Genomic DNA, 21,964 nt, shown 5'->3' on the forward strand with positions numbered 1-21,964 from the left:
TGATGAAGATGATGATCAGTATTATGTCCAGAAAGCGTTGGCGAAAGAGAGGAGACTACACGGAGACTGTGAAGATGCTAAGGACTCAGGTTCCTGTCCTCAGTTAGCACTCTGCTTTCCAAGGCATCTATTTTAGTTTCCAGGAGAGCTGGGGATGGAAATACTTAACTGTTATTTCAGTAACCAAAGGCAGCTTCACGGATATGTTGCCCCAGACTTGAGAGCTTAAGACAGGGATGTGCCACCCCAGGAGCAGAGAAGGCAATGGGTATTTCCTGACTGAGGGAGAAGAGTCTGCACAATTTAAATGATTTTTCTCCAGAAATTTTTCCCTCATATGAACTCCAAGGAGTTCTTGGTGTTGGGTATCTACTACAAAGGGGACATCAGAGGGAGTGGGTTTGGGAGAGATTCACAAAGGAGTGGAAGCTCATCTGTTACCTGTGATGAGGTGCCCTCCTTGGGAGTTCTGTATCAGATGGGGGTATAGGTCAGATTTCTACATACACATACACACAAATGCAGAGATTCATGACATCTCACAATTCCTCTTTCCTTTAAAACTTAGCTAGAATGCACTGGAGATGAGTCTGTGCCCCTGAGACATCCATAAACCCTTTGGAGCAAAATGACCTTGCTTTAACTCCCTTGTGGAGAGAAAAACCCTATGCAGATACTCATGTACAGAACCCATGTTCCCTATTGTATGACCCAGGGGCAGCCAATACGAAGGTTGACCCGTGGCCAGTAAGCCAGTTTCTAGTAGCTGAACCATATCCAAGATGATTAGCTCCTTCCTGGCTTGCTTTTCACACTCTGACTCCATCTGTCCTTGGTTTCAGATTTTTGTCTGATTTAGCAGTGCATCTGAGATTTTTTTCTTTTTCTTTAGTGAAATATTTACAATAGGTTCTCATATTTAAGGTTTTCAGTTTTGGCAACTTAAAATGGCCCAAGCAATAGGAAGGGGGTCCCATCCCCTGTCTGTGTGATTACATAGATAGTCTATTTTGCTATCTGTTTTAAGACCCTGGAGACCCTCAGCTCTCAGGTGGTCTTTGTGGATAATGTTTCTGATGTGCTTACTGTAGGGTCTGGGGGTGCCCAGTAAATTTTTATTGAGTGGGCAAATGGGCGAATGCTTCAATTACAAAGGACAAAATGTCAGTGGCCTTGTGATATTTTGAGTGTAGTTTCACCCACCAGATATAGATGACATAATTTAGAGGCCAAACATCCATGCAAGGGTATTGGAAAAGATTAAACCCTAGCTGCTGGGATGGAATAATTACCAGTGTTAGAAAGGAATGCAAAAATAACTTAGATTCAAGTCAGGCCAAGTAAGTCCTCACTTATCGAGGAGAGACTGAGTGCTCAACCTCAGCCTACATGGAAGGAGACATGCTCAGGGACCGTCACAGATTCTGCTTTTACAGATATGGGTAGGAAGCTATGACCCTTGCATATTCCCACACAGTTTATGGTGGGCTAGGGAACATTCAGAGGATCTGTGGTTACAGTAACTCTTTACCTAGTTGAGGCTTTGGTTTAAATCAGGGTTCCCTTGTCTTTCTATTATAATTATTCTTTACACCCCAATATTTCACAGCTAAGTTGTGGGCATTATTTCTGGGAGGGCTAGAGATTAAGATAAAGTTCAAATCTTATATTCCATTAGATAAAACATGAATTAGAGATTTTTGGCTTTGAAAGTTGATTTTGTAATCAGAATGAAAGATATATTGCAAGGATATGTGGCTGATTAAAGATCTGAAGCATCAAGTACCATTTACTTTTCAGTTCTCCACAGCAGAATTATCAAAGATATTGCATTAGTTTTGTAGGTGGATTAAACAGCAGAAGTTCCCTTTCTCACAACTTGAGAAGCTAGAATTCCAGGATCAAGGTGTTGACAGAGTTGGTTTCTTCTGAGCTGTTTCTCCTTGGCTTGCAAATGGCTGTGTTTTCCCAGTGTCTTTACATCATCTTCCCTCTGTGTGTGTATCTGTGTCTTGATTTCTTCTTTAAGATTTATTTTTTATGTATTTGAAAGGGGGAGGGGAGAGAGCGAGAGTGAGCAAGAGCGCTTTTCCATTCTCTGGTTCACTCCCCAAAAGGCCGCAACAGCTGGGGCTAGACAAGGGGATAGAGGATAAATCCAACCTATATCATCTATCTCGTCCAGGTCACTGTCCTCTGTACCACCACAACTCCAAACACTACGCACCCAGTCACATAGGGTCAATTTTTTTCTACTTTATTTTAGCCAGTCAATCATATATATTTAAACTTACTTTCTTAAAAAAAAGTTTATGTATTTATTTAAAAGGCAGAGTTACTGAGAGAAAGGGAGAGATCTTCTTTCTGCTGGTTCACTCCCCAAATGGCAATAACCACCTGGGTTGGGCCAGGCCAAAGCCAGGAGCCAGGAACCAAGAGCTGCTTCTGGGTCTTCCACATGGGTGCAGGGGCCCAAACACTTGGCCATCCTCTCTTGCTTTCCCAAGCACATTAGCAGGGAGCTGGATCGGAAGTGGAGCAGCTGGACTTGAATGGATTCCCATATGGGATGCCAGTGTCACAGGCTGCAGCTTTTCCTGCTACACCACATCCTAGCCACAGTCCTGATCTCTTCTTAAAAGGACACCAATGACATTGGGTTAGGGCCCATCTCAATAGTCTCTTGTAGCCTTAATTTCCTCTTTGAAGATACTGCCTCTGAATGCATTCCCATTCTGAACTGCTGAGTGTTAGGACTTCGACATGCGAATTTTGAAGGGGGCACAATTCAGTTCCCATACGTGGATTAGCAAACAAAGGTATCAAATACTTAGCTTTTAAGAGTCAGCACTGGGAATCAATATATATAACCCAGAAAAGAATTCAAAGATAAGCCAAATTGAATGAATAGATTTAAATGAAGCCCCCCAAAATTCTTTGAATTCTCTTTTATATCTCCAAATCTGAGAGTAGATTGGATTTCTCTCTGCTTCCCAAATGAAGGTTTTATTCCTCATGTTCCTGGTATTAGAAGGATCAATAGAGGCTGGCGCCGGGGCTCACTAGGCTAATCCTCCACCTGCGGTGCCGGCACACCAGGTTCTAGTCCCGGTTGGGGCACCGGATTCTGTCCCGGTCACTCCTCTTCCTGTCCAGCTCTCTGCTGTGGCCTGGGAGGGCAGTGGAGGATGGCCCAAGTCCTTGGGCCCTGCACCCACATGGGAGACCAGGAGAAGCACCTGGCTCCTGGCTTCAGATCAGCGCAGTGCACCGGCTGCAGCGGCCATTAGGGGGTGAACCAATGGAAAAGGAAGACCTTTCTCTCTGTCTCTCTCTCACTGTCCACTCTGCCTGTCAAAAAAAAAAAAAAAAGGATCAATAGAAATAGGTGACATTGGACTTGAACATACTGGAGAACTATGCTTGCTCCAAGTATTTTATTGGAGATGATACAAAGGCTTTCCAATAATCAGGAACGGCTCATTCAGATCATATGAGTGAGAGACAAGAGCCAGGTTAGTGGATGGAAGAGGGGAAACTCACATAAAACACATATGGTATGAACCACTTCATGATAGCAAAGAGGAGTATCACCATTGGGCCATCATTGGAGAGTGTAGGCAGAACTGAAAAGCAACCTACTAAAGCAAGACTTACCATCATTCATGGTGACAAATGGACGGAATGAGGGCAGAAGAGACTGGATAGCAACAAAATCAGCAGCCGCGAAGAACTACTCTGACCTTAGGGCCATCAGGGAGAAGTTGTGTGAGTCCCTAGTTTATAAGTAGGAGTTGGAGGGAATAGTGTCAGCCCTGAAAGGTCTGAAATAAAGGAATGGAGCTAAATTACAACAGAAGCCGCTGAGAAAGTGTTGGGCTGAGAGAACCTCAGACTTGGACTGCAGTTAGGAAAACTGAGGACTCACAGCCAAAAAAAAAAAAAAAAAAATTGAACCACAGAGAAGGAGCTAAATAAAAGTTCCGTTGCTTGCCAAATCCCCAAGGCCTGTGGTGACTGTGAAAATTCACTTGATTTATGAACTAGTGTCCCCAGCAGATACACTCAATCTCCATTCATTCTTCATTCACCCCAGAGGTAGACACATAAAGTTTTCTCATGACAGCAATGCAACTGATCAGAGATGGCATGAAAGTCAAGAATAATTTGCCATTTGTGTAATAAATGAATGATGTTGAGTAATATATCCTCACTCTGGATCTGCTTTGCCTTATGTTACAGATTATTGCAGCAAAATCAAAGGGATGTGACAACTCACTTTCAAAAAGGTTTTATTTGAATTTTAATTAGTAATGAATAATTTTATATATTTATGGGATACAATGTGTTTTATATAGGTAGACATTGTAGAATGATCAAATAATAACATATTCACCACCTCAAATAATTTGTGATGAGATCATTTGAAACCCATTTTTTATCTATTTAAAAATATATAACGCATTATTATTAACTATATTCACCAAGCTGTGTAATATATCATCAGAATCTTATGCTATACTTTAAAGCTTTAAGGTCATCCTTGTGCTGCTTGTCTAAAATACTACAAGAGATTAATTTGTTTGACTTAAACGTTTCCATTTATTAAAATACATACAATGGGGCTGGTGTTGTGACACTGTGGGTTAGGTTGCTGCTTGCAACAATTTGCATACCATATAAGGGCACTGGTTTGAGTCCTGACTACTCTGCTTCCAATCCAAGTCCTTGTTAATGCACCTGCAAAGCAGTCAATGATGGCCCAAGTACTTGGACCCCTGCCACCCACTCAATAGACCTGGAGTCTCAGGCTCGTGGCTTTGGCCTTGTCTGGCCCTGGCCATTGCAGTCATTTGGGAAATGAAACAGCGGGTGATGATCTCCTTCCCTCTTGGTCTCTCCCTCTCTCTGTAACTCTGTCTTTTAAATAAAGTAAAAATCTTTAAAACTTACAAACATCAAGAGAATCATTGCACTGCACTTTTTCTAAACAAGATTGTGCAGAGTAAGTCAGCTGACTTCTTTCCAGACTAAATTCAGAGCCTCTTTTACATCAGTCACTCTGAGCCAAGTAGTTTGCAACAGTTAATTTTTATAATTTTATTTTTAACTGACACATAAGAATTGTACATATTTGTGAGCACAATGTTATGTTCCCCTACATGTCTACAGCATGTAGCATCTAGTCAGAGTGATTATATCTATCTATTAAAATATTTAGTATTTCTTTATGGTGATGTTTTTAGACAAGTAGACTGTATGTTGTTATTTAGTCACCCTAATGTGCAACAGAACACCAGGCTTATTCCTCTGTAACTGTAACTGGGTACTCAGCAACCAAGCTTTCCTAATCTCCCCCTCCACTCATACCTGACTCTGGTCGCTGCCTTTATATGCTTAACTTCTATGAGAACGACTTTCCTGTACTCCACATATGAACAATTCAATGTAGCACTTTTCCCACTGATTTTCCACTCTATCTTCAGTGACCATAGGAAGCACTTGGATTACATGGAATAAGTTTCCATTTATTTGGAGAAAATTGACAGATAGAAAAGACAACAGTAGAAAGGAAAAGTAAAGGCATAGAACTATCTTGTGAATAGTTGGTTAGGTGATTGGTGCCAGGTGTTAGAATCTATGATTCTAAAGCTCAGGACATCCAGTCCTTATAGAAGAGACCATAGCTCTATCATGGAATGATCAGAGAAAACTGATTATCTGATTCTGCAGTTGAGAAGTCCTTAATCTGATGGGGATGTCTCTCTCTCTCTCTCTCTCTCTCTCTCTCTCTCCCCTACACATACTCACACACTCTCACACAAACACACCTATAAAAATTCCTGACATCTTCAAATAGAGTGGTTACATATGGGTGAATATGTTCATATATATGTCAATTTTTATATCGATGTGAAAAAAACTTTGATAATTCAATTACTGAAATTTGAATTAGTAAATGAAAGGAAGTCTAGGAGGCTCCAGGTAAATAAGGACTGAATATAAGGAATGAGATTATCTGGAATGAAAGATGTTAAAAGGTGGGTCTACAATTGGAGCATAGGTACCAAGACATCCTGACTGTGCAGTCGTAGCATGACATGGACTGCAGGGTGGAAAACTACAAGGAACAGCCACAACTGATGAAAAATTTTCTCCTCAGAAGATTTGCATCCACACTTGAATGCCCAGACACACACACATACACACACACACACACCCCTCTTGCAATCACGGTCCATGGATTTTATTGATGTTTATAGAAGACAAGTTCTTCATTTGAAACTTAATATTCATCAATTTCCTTAAGCCGTGTTTCATGTCTTTGTTTCTTAAACTGTAGATAAATGGGTCCAACATTGATGTTAACACAGTGTAGATGACGGTTGCTATCCGGTCCTTGACACTGTAGTTAGACAAAGGCTTAAAGTAAACATAGCTGATACTCCCGTAAAACAGGATCACCACAGTGAGATGGGAGCTGCAGGTGGAGAAGGCTTTGTGTTTTCCAGCAGCCGAGGGAATCCTGAGAATAACAGCGAGGATTCCCAGGTAGGACATGACGATACAGACAAATGGAGCCATCACAGAGGCCAGGCCTTCTGTCATGACCAGAACTTCATTGACAAAGGTAGAAGAACAGGACAGTTTGAGAACGGGGTTGACATCACAAAAAAGGTGATGGATAACATTTGACGCACAGAAGGTGAGCTGACTCGCCAGAAGGACATGCAGGAGGGAATGAAGATAGGAGAAAGTGATGGAGAAGACCAGGAGCAACAAACAGCGTCCGCGGTTCATAACAGTGACATAATGGAAGGGATTGCAAATGGCCACATAGCGGTCAATGGCCATAGCTGCCAGGAGATAACTGTCCACGTTTCCAAAGACCAGGAAGAAATGCATCTGTGTCAGGCACTCAGCATAGGAAATGGTCTTTTTCTCTGACAAGAAGTTAACCAGCATCTTGGGGATTATGACATTTGTGTAGCAAATATCAGCAGAGGACAAGATGCTTAGGAAGAAGTACATGGGGTTTTGGAGTTGAGGATGAGAGTGGATAGCCAAGATTATGAGCAGATTTCCTAACACGGTGACCAAGTATATGATGAGAAAGAGGGCAAAGAGTGGCTTCTGGTCCTCAGGCCTGGAAGACAGTCCCAGGAGTACGAATTCAGAAAGCATTGTCAGGTTGGACATTCCCACAGACATGCGTGCACCTAAAGATACACAACACTGCCAGTTAATACTTCTTTTACTATCTACATATGCATTTCCCATCTTATTCTTTCTCCTCCTCCCTCCATCTTATTCTTAGAGAAGTTGTTCATAGAGCATTTACTGTGATTGCTTACTGTTCTTCTTGAGTATGGAAAAATCAGAGCTGAAAGTGTGTTTTTACTTTTTAAATCATTGAGAGAGAGATCTTCATCTTGTTTTCAATGCCATAACAAATTGCCCTAAAGATTTACATTACTCTTGTTTTCTGAGTCTAGGGAGTCCAAGATCAAGGTATTGGCGGAGCTGGTGTCTGGGGAGGGGCTGCTTCCTGGGTGTCCAGTGCCACCTTCTCATTGTATCCTCACATGGCAGACAGCAGGAGCAAAGGAGCAAGCTCTTTAAGGGCCTAATTACTTCCCAAAGGCATTTCTGAATGCTGTCACTTGGGTGGCTAGAATTTTTTTTTTGACAGGCAGAGTTAGACAGTGAAAGAGAGACACACAGAGAGAAAAGTCTTCCTTCTGTTGGTTCACCCCCCAAATGGCCACTACAGCCGGTGCTCTGAGGCTGGCGCGTTGTGCTGATCCAAAGCCAGGAGCCAGGTGCTTCCTCCTGGTCTCCCATGTGGGTGCAGGGCCCAAGGACTTGGGCCATCCTCCACTGCCTTCCCAGGCCACAGCAGAGAGCTGGACTAGAAGAGGAGCAACTGGGACAGAATCCGGCGCCCTGACTGGGACTAGAACCCGGAGTGCCAGCGCCGTAGGCAGAGTATTAGCCAAATGAGCCATGGTGCTGGCCTGGTGACTAGGATTTTAACATATGAATATGAGTATATAGTAGCTTCTATAGAAAATAGATACAAGAGAAAAGATGGAGGAAGATTTGGATAGAGGGGGTAGGACACACACACACACACACACAACACGTAGAAATTGAGGTTCAGAGATTATTTTTTTTCTCCTCCTTACTCTCTGACTGATAATCACAGGAACTTTAAATTCAGAGTATAAATCAGTTTCAGGTCGTCTTCTGACCAAGGATTATCAGTGACTAACCCACATCTAGGTTACGTGGTAGTACTGTAGCTAGTAGTTGATGAATAACCTTTACTATAAAGCAAGTTGTTTCTTTGTGCATCAAAATGAAAGCAAGAAAATCATCCAGAGAACTCTGAATCAGATGCAAATTGCTGTAGGGAAAAGCGAGATGATGGAAAGGAAAATGAGGGGAAGGGAGTAAACTTGTGTGAGAAGATTTTGTCCTCAAATTCCCTGCTCTTGGGCTGATAATTCATCCAAGGTCAGGGGATGTGGCTCAGAAGTAGATGGGGTAAAGGACAATACAATTTTATAGACATAGAAAATCTACATATTGGATAAACATAAGTTAACACTCTTATTTGGTGTTTAATGATGACTGAATTATCTCTCTGAGACCAGATGTTTCTACCTTCTCACCAAGTTTTCTCAAAGATGATTTCTTTCTTGGAAAAGATGTTGACATCTCACCTCATGTATTCCTTCCGTTTTTCATTTCTACTCCATGAAACGATTTGTCAAAAAGAAGACAAATCTGCACACAAGAAATGGCATACAAGGAAAAGGTTGCTGATTGTAGAGTATCACCAAATCCTTCTTTGATGTGAATGCTTCCTTCCCTGGATACTTACTGACATTCACAAGTGTGGATTCTCATATACCTGTCTCTCCCCCGGGGGTATCTTCTGAGACTGTGATACTAAGTCTCTGTTGTTTGGTGAGATAGAGGAAGGAAACCAACATGCATTAACTGTGTGCAAGATTATCTCCAAGGATCCAAGGGAGTTATATGTTTTCTTCATTCATTTTTCTTCATGGATGTCCCTACATCCATGTCTTTGAACTTCCAGCTGTGGTGCTACATCTGCTTAGCCTGGTGTAAGTTTGCAAGATAATGTTTATGTGGTTTTGGCTCTTCCAGAGTCTCTAAGGGAATATATGGGGGCTGTTCCAAGTAGCACCGAGGACAGAGTATCAGACATTGACATTTGGGTTCAGTTTACCACTTGGACATATAAAACTTCAGTTTGGCTTTAGGAGAAGGCAAAATTGAAGTTTCGTAGGTTCAAAGGGGAAATTGTTTGCTTTACTCCACTTTGTGACCCTGTCCATTTCTCCAAAGGGCCTGGACGCCAGAGTACCTTAGCATCACTGGTACTTTCTGTCCTAACCCTCCCAAGTTTTGATGCAGGTGGTAAGTTGATAGCTGTGACCTTATAACTCCATCCTCTAACAAAATGTAGTGTCATGAGCTTTGACCCAACCTTAGGTCATCCTTCCCTCATTTAGGCCACCTGTAAGTCTGCTGCTCAAATACCTGATTTCTGTGACCTGCTGCCACCTCTAGGGGGAGCCACCAGTTTTAGATCTCTCACTTGATTCACAGACTCCATCCATCAGGGTCTCAAAGTGTCCTGCCTGTCACGTATTGCCCATTTCTGGCCATTTATTCATTTCTGATTATATCTTGAAATTTACCAATTTCCTTGGTTCTTTTTTCAGCTTCATTGAGCTATAAGTGACAAAAAAATTGCACATACTTAAGATATGTGATGTGTTTTGAAATGATAACCCCAATCAAATAACACATGCATCTCTTCAATAGTAATCATTTGTGTGTGGGGCTGGGGATACTTAAGATCCGCTGACCTAATATATGCAATGCAATATGATTAACTATAGTCGTCATGCTGTGCCTTAGATTTCTAGAACGTACTCAGCTTGCCACTGAAATGTATTACCGATCGAGCAGCACCTCCCATGTCCCCCAGTCCATGGCCCCTGGCAGTCGCCATTCTACTCTCTGTTTCTGTGAGTTCAACCTTTTTAGCTTTCTCAGTTAAGTGCGATCATAAGGTATTTTTTTTATCTATATCTGGTTCATTTCAGTTAGCATAATATCTTCCAGGTTAATTCATGTTGTTACAGGTGACAGGATGTCCTTTGTCCTTTTTTATGGTCGAATAGTATCCCATTGTGTGATAAATATATCACTTTTCATCCATTCATCCATTGATGGACATTTAGTTTGATTCTGTATTTTGGCTGCTGTGAATAATGCTGCAATGAAGAGAACCATGGGGGTGTACATATCTCTTTTAAGATACTGATTTAATTTGTTTTAATGTATGCCCAGAAGTGAGATTGTTAAATTCTATGAGAGTTATGTTTGAATGGAATGATTAGTAGGCTATTTACCATTTCTTTCAGTTCAATGATTTATAGTCAATTCTCAAATAATAATAAGCAGTTTAAGAAATCATAGTGATACAATTATTTCATCTGTACCTTTATGCCACCCCACAATAGGTAGTATCTGTACAGTGGCTCTAATACCAGGGGTAGATATTCACATTTGCAGTATATGGGAGGTAGAGCTAATAGATATTATTAGATATAATTTTTGGTCAGATGTAATGTATAAGGGGGAAAAAGAATCAAGGATTAATACATTCATTTATATATTTATTGAAATATCACACCATACTCCACAAATATATACAGTAATTGTCAGTAAAAAATTTTTAAATGGGTAAATATGCCTATACAGCAAAAAAGGATGAACTATGCAAAACGGGTGGAATCATAATGATTTGGAGGTGGAAGATGGGAATTTGAGGGACAATATTATTATCTCTGCCTTAGCCATGCTAATTTTGTGATGTCTATTAAGGCCCATGTAGAGATGTTTCATAGGCTGTTGGATTTATAAGTCTTGAGGCTCATGGAGAGTTCCTCCCTGAAGATAAGAATGTCAGAGACAACAAAATGTAGATGATATTTGAAGCAATAGGCCTCGATAAAATCACCTACTAAGAACATATATAAGAGAAGAGAACTATGGGCTGAATTCTGAGATGGGTAGCAGCCTCACATGTAGGGATCTCGGAGAGGGTGAGAAGAGGCCATTGGCAACAGAATAGCCTGGTAAGATTTGAATATCAAATGGTGCCATAGAGGAGTATTTCCATAATGAAGGAGTGATATTCTCTCAAATGTAGTTGAGAGTCATGAATGAGAGCAAGGAATGAATTCACATGTCCCCCACCAGATCTTCTCCTCTAAGTTACATCATGATTGCACTCATTTTCAAAGTTCCTTCTTATGAAAAGATAATCTCTGTTATGCGGTAGTACAAAATTTGGCATCGTCACCTAAACATGTATAAAATAAAAAATTGTATAGTAAGTAAGCTATTAGATATCGCTAAGGATATTTCACAGAGGAAACCAAATGGTTTATTTTTATTTTTATTAACATATAATGCTTGTATATTTTTCTGGGCTACAGCACAATACTTCAAGATGTATAGACAAGATAAACCCATTGGGTCAGGGAATCAACCTTTCATTCTCCTTATCCTTTGCCCATGTTTGGAGTCTATTCGTTACTCTTCTCCTGTGTTTTATACAGTATGTAATTTATAGTCACCTCACTGTGCTGTGGAACATTAGAATTCATGACTTCTGTCTGACTGTGTCTTGGTACCTATTACACAATTTCCCTCTATCTCCCTTTTTCCCACCCTTCCCAACCTGTAGCAATCACTATTGTAAGTTCAGATCAATGTTAGCAATACTTTTACACTTCCACATATAAGGGAGAATATATAGTATTTATGTTTCTGGGAATGGCTTGTTTTGCTTAACATAATGATCTCCACATCCATCTAGTTAGCTACAAATGTCAAGGTTTCCTTCATTTTATGTTCTATTGAAATATGGGAAAGATTTAGAAAAATTTTAATTATACAAGATGGAAAATGCATAAACTCTTTTTTATTTGAACCAGTTTGAAGGCCAAGACTTGTTCTTATAGGGGAGGGTATGTTTGGTTTTGGATCTCAATACAACATGTAAAAGTATGTGAAACCAACTCTGGGCAGTAGGGAGACCAGGCACTACATCAGGCTCTTCCTTTCTCTTCTGTGACTATCAATCAGACCTGATACCTGGTGTTGAAACACATACTCCACATTCTGGCCTCAGTGTGTGGTTTAATATCGGATCATGGGTGCTAGAACCAACTAGTTAGAGATAAGATCTTTCCCGTTGTTGTATATGTGAAGAATATAGTGATTATATGCAATGACCTACGTAATTTAGCCCTCAAGGGGAATAAGGAGCATAATACCCAAATATCAAATCAGTTGGTACTGGGATGTGGTACTGGGATATGGTAATAATCAGATCCAAAGCAAAGAGTATGCTATGAAAGATAAGCATGTTGAGTCTCTTGAAGAAAGAGAAACAATCAGTGTAAGTGTTATGGGGTTTCCCTCAATTCCCTTACTAGTGCTGATAGAGTCTTTGGCTGTTGCTTCTATTCCAATGGTGTGTGTGACTACAAATCTTGAACCATCTACACGAGACAAGACTTTTTACCCACAACACAAAGTGCCCCTCCGGATCTGTATTAGTGTAATTACAAGCCCACTTTACCCTATGTGTAGGATTGTTCCTGAACTCAGTTTTCAAGAATTAGTGCCTGCCTCAACTTGTCCGTGAAATAACAAAATAAGCAGAGATACAGCATGTTGAACACAGAGTACGTTTCATGCCTGTGATGGTTACACAGATTCTTAGAGACATGTCCTAGTAGTATGCTCATTTTGTAGATAAAGCGACTGATCTTACTTTCAGAGGTAAGTGGTATTGTACTAAATGATGTCATGGGTAGACATCAGGGCCAGGATTCCATGCATTTTCGTGACCATCACATCAGGCTGCCACATTACAGGAGATTGGGTGAAGCTGGATTATTTACTGTGTGAAAACAGAAGAAATTTCACAGGGACATGAGAGGCAGAAAGAGGAGGGTGTAGTCAGGAACAGTCTGGGTCCTTTGGATTAAATGGAATCTAGGGAAGATGCACATCTGGGAGGAAATCTAACTCCCCAAATAATTAGTTAGATGCTTATTTTATTTTTCTCTTCCTCTTTGACCCATCATCATATTTTCTTTCAATATTTAAAAAGTTTTTAATATTTTTCAAACAGCTGGTCTGAGGGAGGGCATATTGGATGGCACAATGGGATACTTGAAGTTTGGAGAGGTTTCTAAAATTTATTTTTAATTTAAAAATGATAACTGTGTATATTTTTAAAGATTTATTTATTTGAAAGAGTTACACAGAGAAGGAAAGGCAGAGAGAGAGAGAGAGAGAGAGAGAGAGAGACAGAGAAAGAGACAGAGAAAGAGAAAGAGAAAGAGAAAGAGAAAGAGAAAGAGAAAGAGAAAGAAGGGTTTTCCATCTGCTGGTTCACTCCCCAGTAGGCTGCAATGACTGGAGCTGTGCCAATTCGAAGCCAGGAGCCAGGAGCTTCTTCCAGGTCTCCCATGCAGGTGCAAGAGGCCCAAGGACTTGGGCCATCTTCTACTGCTTTCCCAGGCCATAGCAGAGAGCTGGATTGAAAGTGGAGCAGCCGGGACTCAAACCAGCGCCCATATGGGATGCTGGCACTGCAGGCAGTGGCTCTTCCCACTACGCCACAGCCCCAGCCCCGATAATTATATTTATTGAGTATTATGGGATATGTGTGTACAGTGTGGAATTATTAAATTAGGCTAATTAACTTATTCATCATCCCATATACTTTTCCGTTTTTCAGTAAAACACTTAAAATTATTTTAGTAAGCAAAATATACAATTTATTCTTGTTTATTGCAGTAACCATTCTGTGAAATACTATTCAGTGTTACAAAAGTGAAAAACCCTGTCATTTGTGGCAACATGGATGAACATGGAGGGAATTACATTAAATGAAATAGTAGACACAGAAAGACAAATACCATATGAGATTGCTTGTATGGAGAACCTAAAAAATTTAAACTCATGGAAATAGAGAGTAGAATGATGGTTGTCAAAGTATGGGTGGGGGGAGGTGATTGGGGAAAGGAGAGATGTTGGTCAAGGGGTACAAAGTTTCAGTTACGCAGGAAGAATAAGCTTAAGAGATAGGAATTTTGATGGAATGAAGGCGAGAGTGGTAATTTCTCTAAACTCTATTCTGTGGGAGGACTTATTTATAAGAGATAATGGGAAATTTGGCATGTCTTACACAGTGACTGAAATAAAAAACGGAAATGTTGCCAGAGTCTGAAAAGATGACAACGTGTAATTATATTCTTGATGCAGAAGGGCACTGGGTTTCTGAAAGCTTGGTCTTGTGGAGAGGGTTGAAATCAGATGTATTCTGGGAGTGAGTCTCAGTATTTCTCCCCCAAGTGGTGGAGACTCGAAACAGAGCTTATTCCTTTTTAATAATCTGCCGTGCATCTGTAAAGTAGAGCTAATAAAACTTCTCTCATTTGTATCTGCACTTCTCTTTTGTTGTTTTCATGACACTTAAAATTATATCTTATCTTTCATCATTGCTAGAGTGGAAGCGCCATTAGAGATGTTACCACATATTTTTATCATTGTATCCTCAATGCCCTTCAGAGCCCTTTACATATAGTTGATGATCAATTTAAACTTACATTGACGAGCAAATCAGCTAGTTCAGAGTCTTGGGGTAAGTAGGCTCTCAAGTTAAATGACAGCTTCCTTTCCTTACCATCTAAGCTATCTTGAGTGTGATTAGGGTGAGTAACATCCTTATCACTTAAACACACTCTCTCCTTAATAAGAATAGATTCCTTCAGGAATTACCAAGGGAAATGTTGTGACATTAAAGAAGCATGTTTTACAGCTTCTGTTTCAGCCGCAGAAAGCCACTGTGGTGGGTGTTTAAGAATATAGGCATGGTCGATTCAAGGTGGCTGAGTAGGCTGTAGCCACTAACTCCTGGGATATGAAAAGAACAAAGTAAGGACCATGTTTCCAGGGCCTTGACTCACAGACATTTTCAGCCAAGAACTGGAAAAATAACAAAGACTCCGTGGGACAAGAAGTGAGAAGGCAGAGACACCGCTGCAGCCATCCTTGCCGAGCAGCCAGCTGCTGGCTGTGAGATGGAGCTGTGTGCCCCGCTGCTTGCAGCTGTAGCTAAGAGGGAATTCCACAGCCCAGCCTGGGGAGCTGACTGGGATCTGAGCAACTGCCAGGCTTGGAGCAGTGACGATGCCCTGCTGCCTTCCCTTCCCCACCCTGCAGAGCACCGTAGACAGCAAACAGGACGTGCTCCTCTGTTCTGCTCGTACCAGCATCAGAATCAACATCAAGAGAAACTCCAGCTTCTTCTTTTTTTTTTTTTTAGATTTATTTTTTATTCATTTAGAAGTCAGAATTAGAGAGAAGGAGAGACAGAGGGAGAGATCTTCCACCTGCTGGTTTACTCCTCAAGTGGCTGTAATGGCCAGGGATGGGCCAAGCTGAAGCTAAGGGCCTGGAGCTTCTTTTGAGTCTCCCACATGGATGCAGGGACCCAAGCACTTGGGCCATCTTCTACTGCCTTTCTAGTTGCATTAACAGGGAGCTGGATCAAAAGTGGACCAGATGCATCTCAAATTGTTACCCATGTTGGATGCCAGTGTTACAGCTAGAGGCTTAACCCACTACACCACAATGCCAGCACCAAGACTCCATCTTCTCAAAGAGTAACTATTGGAACTCATAAAAGAGTTTGGTTAAGTGGCAGGTTATAAAATCAACACACAAAAATCGATAGCCTTTATATACTCAGTGCCATGGCTGAAAAAGAACTTGTAAGATAAGTCCCATTGACAATAGCTACAAAAAAAAAAAAAAACCACTAAATACCTTGGAATAAATTTAACCAAGGGGGGTGAAAAAGACCACTACAATTAAAATTACAAAACATTAAAGAAACAAATAAAAGAAGACACAAAATATGGGAGAATCTTTCATGTTTGTGAGATTGGAAAAATATATATATATCATCAAAATGTCTATACTACCAAAAGTGATTTACAGATTCAATGAGATTCTAATCAAAATACCAGTGACATACTTCTCAGATTTAGAAAAAAGATGCTAAAATTCATATGGAAATACAAGAGACCCTTAATAGTTAAAGCAATCTTAAACAACAAAAACAAAGCTGGAGGCATCACAATACCAGATTTCTTTTTTTTTTAAGATTTATTTATTTATTTGAAAGTCAGAGTTACACAGAGAGAGGAATGGGAGAGGGAGAGGGAGAGGGAGAGAGAGAGAGGGAGAGGTTTTCCATCCGATGGTTCACTCCCCAATTGGCCACAACAGCCAGAGATGAACCAATCTGAAGCCAGGAGCCAGGAGTTTTTCTGGGTCTCCCACATGAGTGCAGGGGCCCAAGGAGTTGGGCCATTTTATACTGCTTTCCCAGGCCATAGCAGAGAACTGGATTGGAAGTGGAGCAGCCAGGTCTCAAACCAGCACCCATATGGGATGCTGGCACTTCAGGCCAGGGCATTAGCCCACTGCACCACAGTGCAAGCCCCACGATACCAGATTTCAAGATATACTACATGGCAGTTATCACAACAACCTGGTCATGGTATAAATATAAACATGGAGAGCAATGTCAAAGAATAAAAACCCAAGAAATCAATCCATGCTTCTACAACCAAGTTATCTTTGACAAGGGAGAGAAAATCAATCACTGGAGAAGATAGTTTCTTTAACAAGTGGTGCTGGATAAATTGGATTTCCACATGAAAAAGTATGAAAGAGGACTCCTACCTTATACCTTGTACAAAAATCAACTCAAAATTGTTCATGGAGGTAAATCTATAACTTGATGCCATCAAATTACTAAAGGAAAACATTGGAGAAACTCTGTAAGACATTGGCATAGGCAGATACTTTTTGGAAAAGACCCCAGAAGTACAGCAATAAAAGCAAAAGATAGAAAAATGGGATTGCATCAAGCTAAGATGCTCCTACACTGCAAAGAAAACACTCAACTAAGTGAAGTGGCAACAACAGAATGGGAGAAATGATTTGCAAACTCTGCAACTGATAAGCGATCATATCCAGGATGTATAAAGAGCTCAAGGAACTCAACAGCAACAGAACAATCAAGAAATTGGCAAAGGACATGAACAGACGTTTTTCATAGGATGAGAAGTAAATGGCCAACAAACACATGAAAACATTCTCTGGATCACAAGCCACCAGGGAAATGCAAATCAAAACCACAGTGAGGTTTCACCAGTTAGAATGGTTCTCATACAGAAATCAACAAACAATAAATGCTGGCAAGGATGTGGGGGAAAAGGTACTCTAATACACTGTTGATTAGTTTTTTTTTTTTTTTTGACAGGCAGAGTATACAGGTGAGAGAGAGACAGAGAGGAAGGTCTTCCTTTTTCCGTTGGTTCACCCCACAATGGCCGCTGTGGCCCACACACCGCGCTGATCCGAAGCCAGGAGCCAGGTGCTTCTCCTGGTCTCCCATGCAGGTGCAGGGCCCAAGCACTTGGGCCATCCTCCACTGCACTCCCAGGCCAGAGGAGAGAGCTGGACAGGAAGAGGAGCGACCAGGACAGAATCCAGTGCCCCAACCAGGACTAGAACCCGGTGTGCCAGCACCGCAGGCAGAGGATTAGTGAGTCACGGCGCTGGCCATACTGTTGATTAGAATGTAAACCAGTACCACCATTATGGAAGATAGTATGGAGATTCCTCAGAAATTTGAAAATAGGTCTACCATATGACCCAGCCATCTCACTCCTGGGAATTTACCTGAATGAACTGAAATCAGCTTATGAAAGAGTTATCTGTATCCTCATGTTTACTGCAGCTAATTCACAATAGCTAAAATATGGAATCAACTCAGATGTCCATCAACTGATGACTGAATAAAGAAATGGTGGTATATACACACCATAGAATACTACTCAGCCATAAAAGAGAATAAAATCCTGTCTTTTGCATCAAAATGGATATAACTGGAAACCATTATGCTTAGTGAAACAAGCCAGTCCCAAAAAGACAGATATTGTATGTTTTCCCTGATTCAAGTAACTAACAGAGTACAAAAATGTAATGTATACTAGTGAAATTGACATTTTGAGATCTGATTATTATTTACAGCCCTTGTCTATACTATTGAGGAACAGTATTTTTTTCTTCTATTTGTTAAATTCTTAACTTAGATATGGTTAAGCTTATGGTTATAAAATAAACTGAAAGTATGTCATTATAAAAATTAAATTAAAAAATAATAAAATTAAATGGAGTAGGGATGGTAGGGATGGTAGGGTGGAAAATATCACTATGATCCTATATCTCTCGATATAAAATACATGACATTTGTTCACTTTATATAAATAATTAGAAAATAAAATAAAAAATCATAGGCACAGTTTCAGAAAGATTAGCAACTCAACCTTTTCAAACTGATAAATAGACAGCAGAGAACTCTAATTATGTACTGTTGAAAGATTCCAATAGTATGGCAGCTCTTATTTACCACATGGCAGCCCTTATTCTAATCACCTTATGGAACTTACTTAATAGGAAGCAGTCTGTGAAGATAGGGGATATTATCTCTATTTACATGTGATAAAATCAGGCACGTGTAAATTATTTGGCCAACATAGTAATATAAGAGTTGGGATTATAACTTTGGGCCACGTTAGTCTAGTACAAAGACTAGCACATTTCATGGTACAAATCCAAAAGTATATTGTAAGTGTGAAGTAAATAAAGAATGTGATACCTACCAAGATGTCTGTCACAGTCAACACTTAATATACATTAACTAATATTTTATGACCATTCTCCTTTCATTATTCAGAGCCTTTCCTGTCCCTGAGCAAAGTACCCATTTTTCATCCTGGTCAATGAACGACATACCATCAACCAACTCTTCTTCTTCAGCCCCAGCTCTCCGAGGCCTGATGTGTGATGTTCACTCTAGCTGTCCCTATTCCTGAGCTCCCCTCTGGCTACTTTGAGCACAGTAGTTCTGAGACTCAAAACAGGTCTCACGATGTGAAAATTTCAGTCTGGTGTCATGGACACATTCAGCTTGGAGCAGAGGTCTCTGACTGCCCCATGGTGATTAAGGGATTGCTGCATCCTGTAATCCACACCTTGAAAATCCAAGAGGCAAAAGGCATTCCTATACATCCTCCCATCCCCCATGGATTTAAGCCAGATCATTATTACAGTGAGGGCCTATTTTTGATTACTCATTAATAAATCATCTGTAGCTGTAGTTATCAAATTTGAGCAGTATACAGATTACTTTAAAAAAATCCTACACATCCCTGAGTTAATGCATTTTGTTTTAAAATTGGTAGAATATAAACAGAAAAATGTAAGCTTTAATCAATTTATAAGGTACCAATGAAACTGTAAGCTGTAATAAAGATACAAATTAAATTCACCCAAAGTGTTGCAGACATATTTCAAAATAAGACTATGACACAGATCACATTTAGATGAATTTAAATCAATAGTGATGGCATTGTGGGGATTTCAAATTCGAGTGCAGTTTGAACTTAATATCCTCTTTTTTTAGCTTTATCTATAATGTAAATGCAGATAAAAATATATATATGTGTATTATATTAATTTCAACCTTTATTTACTAATTTAATATGGTAAAATCATATAGTTCAAATTTTCTAGTAATTAATTCTATTTAAAACCCAATTTTAATGAATGTGAATTGATGACTTTTAGAAGAAGGTAAGGAGTTGAACTATTATATAAATCCTTGTTAAAAAGTCTCTAATCCATATACTTCTGAGATCATTAATAGGAAAATAATATCTTGATTAATCTTATTTAAGGCAGATATTGTAAAACACACTTTGAATTTAGCATGGAATTTTCTAGCTCTTGAATGTCATAAAATGCTGATAATGTCATAAAATATAGAAAATGACAACTTCAAAAATGAACTCACCACAAATAAAACTTCTTATATTTATTTCAAGTTTAATTCAAATTGGAATATAAATGCCAGGAAACATCGTTTTCTTCTTTAAGAAGCTAAACTCAGAAAGGTAAACGCAGTGAATAATTTGTCACACTAAATCATTTTCTTAATGCATCAATGTTTTAATGTCGTAGAGCTCATAATAAAGACCTATTTTATGAAATATGTTTCAATTATGAGAGTTTAGTATTTAAACTTAAAGAATTTGGTATTTAAACTTCACATTGTGAAGAGTATTGAGCAATTTTTAATGTTTATTTTTGGACTAATCATTTTAATAATATTTAAATTTCTCTAACATTACAATTAAGTGATCTCATTTTTATGACATTTTTGCTGCAATTGCCAAGGTAAATGCAGTATTTAAGTGCTTGCTCTGGAATTTCATTAGTTAGGTTGCTACACCTAGGCCTCCAGAGTCCAACACAGTTTTTGCTGCCAGAGGTTACAGCATGGTTCTGAGTTCCTGCCTCCCCCTGATTTGATCAGCCAAACACTGTGTCTATTCTGATTCCCTTATATTGGTAGAATTAAAGTGCTGTTTCATAAGTGTGTGGACGCAAATTTTATTGTTGTCAAAACATTAACAATATTTGTAATAATTAATAATCCATAATTTTAAGGAAGTATGGGTATTTATCCTAGTACAGAGGTGGGATAATGGGTTGGCTAATTGTGAAAACACAGAAAATGAAGGAAACATTAACCTCATAAATATTTATCTTGATAAACGTTGTGTGGAGAATTATGGGCAACATAGGGACATTTCATTATGTCAAGGAATTAGGATTAATAATGAAAGAAAGATTGTCACTCACTGGCCATTTCTCCAGCCACTCTTTCTTTAAATTTTTTTTTTGGACAGGCAGAGTGGATAGAGAGAGAGAGACAGAGAGAAAGGTCTTCCTTTTTGCCGTTGGTTCACCCTCCAATGGCCGCTGCGGCCGGCGCACTGCGCTGATCTGAAGCCAGGAGCCAGGTGCTTCTCCTGGTCTCCCATGCGGGTGCAGAGCCCAAGGACTTGGGCCATCCTCCACTGCCTTCCCGGGCCATAGCAGAGAGCTGGCCTGGAAGAGGGGCAACCGGGACAGAATCCGGCACCCTGACCAGGACTAGAACCTGATGTGCCGGCGCCGCAAGGCGGAGGATTAGCCTGTTAAGCCACGGCGCCGGTGAACTCTTTCTTGAGTTTTCTGTGAAGAACCATGATAGTCACTAAATAGAGAGGTGAATTCATGACAGCCCCTTCCTTGCAGAAGCACTGTGTCCAATGTGGGGACTGAGCTATGCACAGTGTATGATTGCAACATCTGAAAAACCTGAATATGCTTTTTTGAGTAATAGCTACACTTAGTGTATCAGTAATAGTGGTAACCACAGGAACAATTATTACTTGAGCCTTTTACTCCATGCCAGGCTCTATATTCAGCATTTGGTATAGAATATTCTAATCCTCATAATAACAATTTATTTAAAAATAGGTGTTATTTTTATACATAATCATACTAGAGCTCAGAGTTGCTAATTAATTGCCAGGTACACAGAGCTTGTAAATATTATTTCCCAGAGTTATACTGTTTTACTTGGCACTAAAGCCTTGCTTTGGGCTGTTATGTTCAACTTTGCTTTTTTTTAAATTACAGAAAGATAGCAGGTGAAGGCTGTGTAGTGACTAATGATACACAAGCATCTGCAGTTTGGGGTGCCTGGCATTGGTGATCATTATACCACCAAGATCAGTGGCATGGAAGGGACTTGAGGTGCTTTCAACCTTCCCTTGAGAGTGTATTCACGTTTTCTTGATATGTGGAATGGCTGGCATTGTTTCTGACCTTCCCCAAGTGGCTCTAGGGGAAAGATCTC

At 40.0% G+C, this 21,964-nt stretch overlaps 1 protein-coding gene across 1 annotated transcript; it reads right to left on the reverse strand.

Annotated features, from left to right (window-relative positions):
• Window positions 1-6,231: 6,231 nt before the first annotated feature.
• LOC133770912 (olfactory receptor 1L3-like) lies at window positions 6,232-7,200 on the reverse strand. The gene has a single exon (XM_062206707.1). It carries the CDS (start codon window positions 7,198-7,200, stop codon window positions 6,232-6,234), a length of 969 nt encoding a protein of 322 aa, XP_062062691.1.
• Window positions 7,201-21,964: the final 14,764 nt, after the last annotated feature.

The sequence above is a fragment of the Lepus europaeus genome, chromosome 12 (assembly GCF_033115175.1).
Source record: "Lepus europaeus isolate LE1 chromosome 12, mLepTim1.pri, whole genome shotgun sequence".
Lineage (NCBI taxonomy): Eukaryota > Metazoa > Chordata > Mammalia > Lagomorpha > Leporidae > Lepus > Lepus europaeus.